Here is a 4956-nt window from a genome sequence, read left to right on the forward strand (position 1 = left end):
ACCAACCGTATCTTCTTTTTTTTTTTTTTCAAAGATCCATGTCATCTGTCTGAATCTCTATCTCAAAGTACTGTCCTAAAAAGGTTAAATTTTCCAACAACAAAATAAAAAAAAGATCAACGGGATATAATTTTGAGAATTTGGAAATAATTAATTGTTCTGAAAAAGGAGATTATGGTAAATAAATAAATAAAGAAAAAACACCGACTCATCCTATGGGAGAAACGGACGAAAATCTCGGTGCTGGCAAGATTCCTTCACAGTCCTTTGCTGTTTTTTTTTTGTTTTCTCACTTTTTCTTCTTCTTCTTCTTCATCTTCTTGAAGCTTAAAAAGAAAAATATATATCTTTTTTTCTTGTCATAGAGAAATTGAATAATTATCTAATAGTAAGGGATAGTAGAGAGAGAAAAAAAACAATCACTTCACAGTTCACACAAAACATCTTTGCTTTATTTGAGTTTTGCTATCAACATCAACCCACACCTTCTTTGCCCCTTATGCGCCTCCATCTCTTATTCCTCTCACCTACCTTTCAACTCTCTCTCTCTCTCTCTCTCTCTCTTTCTTTACGAAAAGTCTTTTAATTTCAGTTCTCTCTATACCTGATTTCAAATCTTGTGTTTCCCCTTTGTTTTTTTTTTTTTTTTTTTTTTCTTTAATAATTTAATTTGATTCTTTTTTTTCTTCTTTTTTAGAAATAATAATTCGATATGGGTTGTACAAGTTCTAAGCTTGACGATCTCCCGGCGGTTGCTCTTTGCCGTGAACGTTGTAATTTCTTAGAAGCTGCGATTCACCAGCGTTACGCTTTAGCTGAATCACACGTGGCTTACACTCACTCGCTTGTTGGTATCGGTCACTCACTCCATCTTTTCATCAACCACCACCACCGTTTCATCTCCTCCGGCGGCGCTAACGGCGGTGGTGATTCCCCTAGACTTAACCTTCCTCCTCACAGAAAAGGTGACCCTCATCAAGACGACGACGACGACGGAGGAAAAAACTCCCCCAAAAAACCAAAGCTTGCTCACTCGGGTTCGGGTTCTGATTCGGGTCATCTCGAATTCGATTCGGATTCCGACGACGACGACGATGACGACGATTTGGATTTGGATTCGATGCATCACCACTCTCCTCAACAACACCACCATCTCGGAAATTACCCAATACCCGAGTCAGCACCACCTGGATACATGGAACAACAACAACAACAACAACAACCGGGTTATATAAACCGGTACCCGAACCCGGAGATGATGATGGGTCATTTCCCTCCTCCTTACTCTGGTGGAAACAGTTATATGCATATGAATTACATGAAGAACAGCTCCATGCCTCCTTCAGTTGTCTATGAGCAAAGACCAAGTAGTCCTCAACGAGTCTACATAGGCGAATCATCTTCTTCTTCTAATTACCCTTATAACCCTTACCCTCCTCAAAATTCATATTTTGGACCCGGACCCGGACCCGGATACTACGGTGGTGGTTCTACAACTGCTGTACCAGCTTCAAAACCGCCACCGCCTCCACCCTCGCCGCCTAGGTCCAACGGTTGGGATTTCTTGAATCCGTTCGATACTTATTACCCTCCGTATACTCCGAGTCGAGATTCGAGAGAGTTGAGAGAAGAAGAAGGTATCCCGGAGCTAGAAGACGATGATTCACAGTACGAGGTTGTTAAGGAGGTTCACGGCAAACCAAAATTCGCCGGCGTCGGCGGCGGTGGTGGTAATCTACAGAATCCCGCCGCCGTGCACATGAGGGAAGAGCCTCTGCCTCCGCCGGTTGATAAGTCTGGTGGAGCCAGTACTAGCGGTGGGGGTGATGTCGGGGATGCGTCTGCTGCGTATCAGTCTAGACCGAGTGTGTCGGTTGAGAAAGAAAGGATGGAGTATGAAGATCACGTTGTTGAGAAGAAGGTCGTTGAGGATGAGGAACGTCGGAGCAATGCCACGACGACACGTGGCGGAGGCGGTGGTGGTGGTGGAGGGCCACGTGCGGTGCCTGAGGTTGCTAAAGAGATTGAGAGTCAATTCGTGAAAGCTGCAGAGTCAGGAAGTGAGATTGCTAAGTTACTTGAAGTTGGGAAGCATCCTTATGGTCGTAAACATGGTAAGGCTTGATCATTTAACATCAAAGTTTTGAGCTTTCTGCAACTTGTTGAGTAAAGGTTTGAACTTTTTTTTTTATGTTTTGTGAATTGTGGAGCAGCTACTTCGAAGATGTTGCACGGGGTTACTACTCCTTCACTACCTTCTACCTCTGGAGGACCTTCTCCTGCTGCTGCTGCTGCTACTGCGCCGCCGACTTATGCAGACATTGAAGAAGAGCTTGCTTCGAGGTCTAGGAATCTTTCATCGACATTGCACAAGCTCCATCTTTGGGAGAAGAAGCTTTACCATGAAGTCAAGGTAATGTTTTTGTATCAAAATCTTTGGTCTTAGAACACTATGATGCGTTCTGTTCTGTTCTGTTCTTTTGTCTGAAGAGAGAGGTTTTTTTTACTGTGTGTAGGCTGAGGAGAAATTGCGTCTAGCTCACGAGAAAAAGCTAAGGAAGCTAAAGCGTTTGGATGAAAGAGGTGCTGAGGCTATGAAAGTAGATAAAACGAGGAAACTAGTTAGAGATATGTCCACGAAAATACGGATTGCGATTCAGGTTGTCGACAAAATATCAGTGACGATTAATAAGATTAGAGACGAAGACCTATGGCCGCAACTGAATGCATTGATTCAAGGGTAATATAATCTTGTCTTCTCCAAACATATATATATGTTTCAGATATTTTAGAATGGGAACTCTAATCAAATGTTGATTTCGGTTTTTTTATAGGCTTACAAGAATGTGGAGATCCATGCTTGAGTGTCATCAAAGTCAGTGTCAAGCTATTAGGGAAGCACAAGGCCTTGGACCAATAAGAGCAAGCAAGAAACTAGGCGTTGAACATCTAGAGGCGACAAGTTTGCTTGGACATGAACTTATTAATTGGATATTAGGATTCTCGAGCTGGGTTAGCGCGCAGAAGGGTTACGTAAGAGAGTTGAATAAATGGCTCATGAAATGTCTTCTCTATGAACCTGAGGAAACACCTGATGGAATCGTTCCTTTCTCACCTGGTCGGATCGGGGCACCACCAATCTTTGTGATATGTAACCAATGGTCTCAAGCTCTGGATAGAATATCCGAGAAGGAAGTTATTGAGGCAATGCGTAGTTTCACTACAAGCGTGCTTCAGCTTTGGGAACAAGATCGGTTAGATACGATGATGACTGGTCATGGTGATTCAGAGAAGAGAGTTAGGAACATGGACAGGGAAGAACAGAAGATACAGAGAGAGATTCAGGCGTTGGAAAAGAAAATGGTTCTTGTGGCACCGGGTGATGGTGTTAATAGTCTTTCCATATCAGGCAATGTTGTCTACCAAAGCGATACTAGCAACGATAGTTTACAAGGTAGTTTACAGCGCATTTTCGAAGCTATGGAGAGATTCACTGCTGAGTCTATGAGAGCTTACGAGGATCTCTTACAACGCACCGAAGAAGAAACTGCTCCACCAGAACTTGAGGAAGAAGAGGACTAATAAGCAAAATGTAGGAGGAAGATCTTTGCTTATTTGAATCTCATGATCGAGCTGGTTGCTGATCTTGCAATGCCGGAATGTTCGTTATCTCCTTTCTGAGACACAGGCCAGAAGAGCCCATCATCAGGATGATGATCTTGGAGGAAGCAGAAACCGGGTTAAAGACGCGGCCAGTCGTCTGGTGAACTGAGGCATTTTAGTGCAGTTGACTTTGAACCTGATGGTTGTCATGCCATGGTGGAGAAAGGTTTGATAACTTTGACACTTAGCCACTTATGACGCAAGTCACAGATATGAGTTTGAGTCTAATAATTCTAAAAAATTCGGTCTTTGTATATAAGACGCTTAGGACAAAACTTATGATAATTCTCAACAATTTTTTTTGTAAAATCCTAAGGTTAGGAGGATGAGATAGCTCAGGCAAATCTTTTGTTTTTTTTTTTTTTTTTAATTTAATCTTTTGATATCGGTGAGGGGTCATGTATTATTTATCGGACTTACTTCTGTGTCCAAAGATGCTTTGGTCTTGAGCAACTGAACTGTCTTTTAGTGGAGTAAAAACTTAGGTTTATATTTTAGAAATATTTGCATTCTAACACACTTTTTTATAAAGAAATTGTATTCTAACACACTTTTGGACCACCACAAACTTTTCTTATAGTGTTTTACTTTTTTATCCTCTAACTCTCTCTCTCCAAACATATTACTTCTCAACACACATTTTTTTTTATTTTGTAATTTTTACTCTATTTTCTTTCCTCTATCTTTCTTTCTCACCTTCTATGACTCTCTCTCTATTTCCAAATAATTTTTATTTTATTTGTTTATCTTCCTCTCTTTCTTTGATATATGTGTTTGAATAATCTTGGATAGTGGATAACAATATATATATTCCTTGGCCACATTTATATCTTTTTAAAATTTTGTATTTTGATATATTTATCATCTACAAAATCAAATTCAGATGCTTATATGTTTATTATTATTTAGTTTCATATTCAATATCAAATCTTTTTCATATGTTATTGATCATCAATTTTATGTTTTCTAGTAAATCTTCATATTTGGCTACATTTGTTACACTTACTATGAAATTAAATTTATGATTATGGTTTATGATCTAAAATTTAGGATTTAAGATTTAGAGTTTTAGGGTTTAGGGCTTAGAGTTTAGTATATGATTAATTAAGGTTTCATGCTTAGGTTTTTAGGGGATATGATGAAGTTAATTAAAATTGTTTGGTAGTTAACAATGACTAATTCACCAAAATACAAATAGGTTTTAGTGGACGTGTATAATTTAGCGTCCATGTGGACTTGATTTATGGACATGAAAGATTAAAATCGTTTGATAATTTACCAAGACTACTTTAC

General features: G+C 39.6%; 1 protein-coding gene across 1 annotated transcript; it reads left to right on the top strand.

Annotated features, from left to right (window-relative positions):
* The first annotated feature begins 215 nt into the window (after positions 1-215).
* Positions 216-4164, top strand: LOC104721261 (uncharacterized). Its single transcript, XM_010439199.3, has 4 exons — positions 216-2114; positions 2214-2413; positions 2517-2740; positions 2835-4164. The coding sequence occupies exons 1-4, from the start codon at positions 713-715 to the stop codon at positions 3580-3582; spliced, it is 2574 nt and encodes an 857-aa protein (XP_010437501.1). The 5' UTR covers positions 216-712; the 3' UTR covers positions 3583-4164.
* Positions 4165-4956: the final 792 nt, after the last annotated feature.

The sequence above is a fragment of the Camelina sativa genome, chromosome 11, assembly GCF_030686135.1.
Source record: "Camelina sativa cultivar CO46 ecotype springtype chromosome 11, ASM3068613v1".
Classification (NCBI taxonomy): Eukaryota; Viridiplantae; Streptophyta; class Magnoliopsida; order Brassicales; family Brassicaceae; genus Camelina; species Camelina sativa.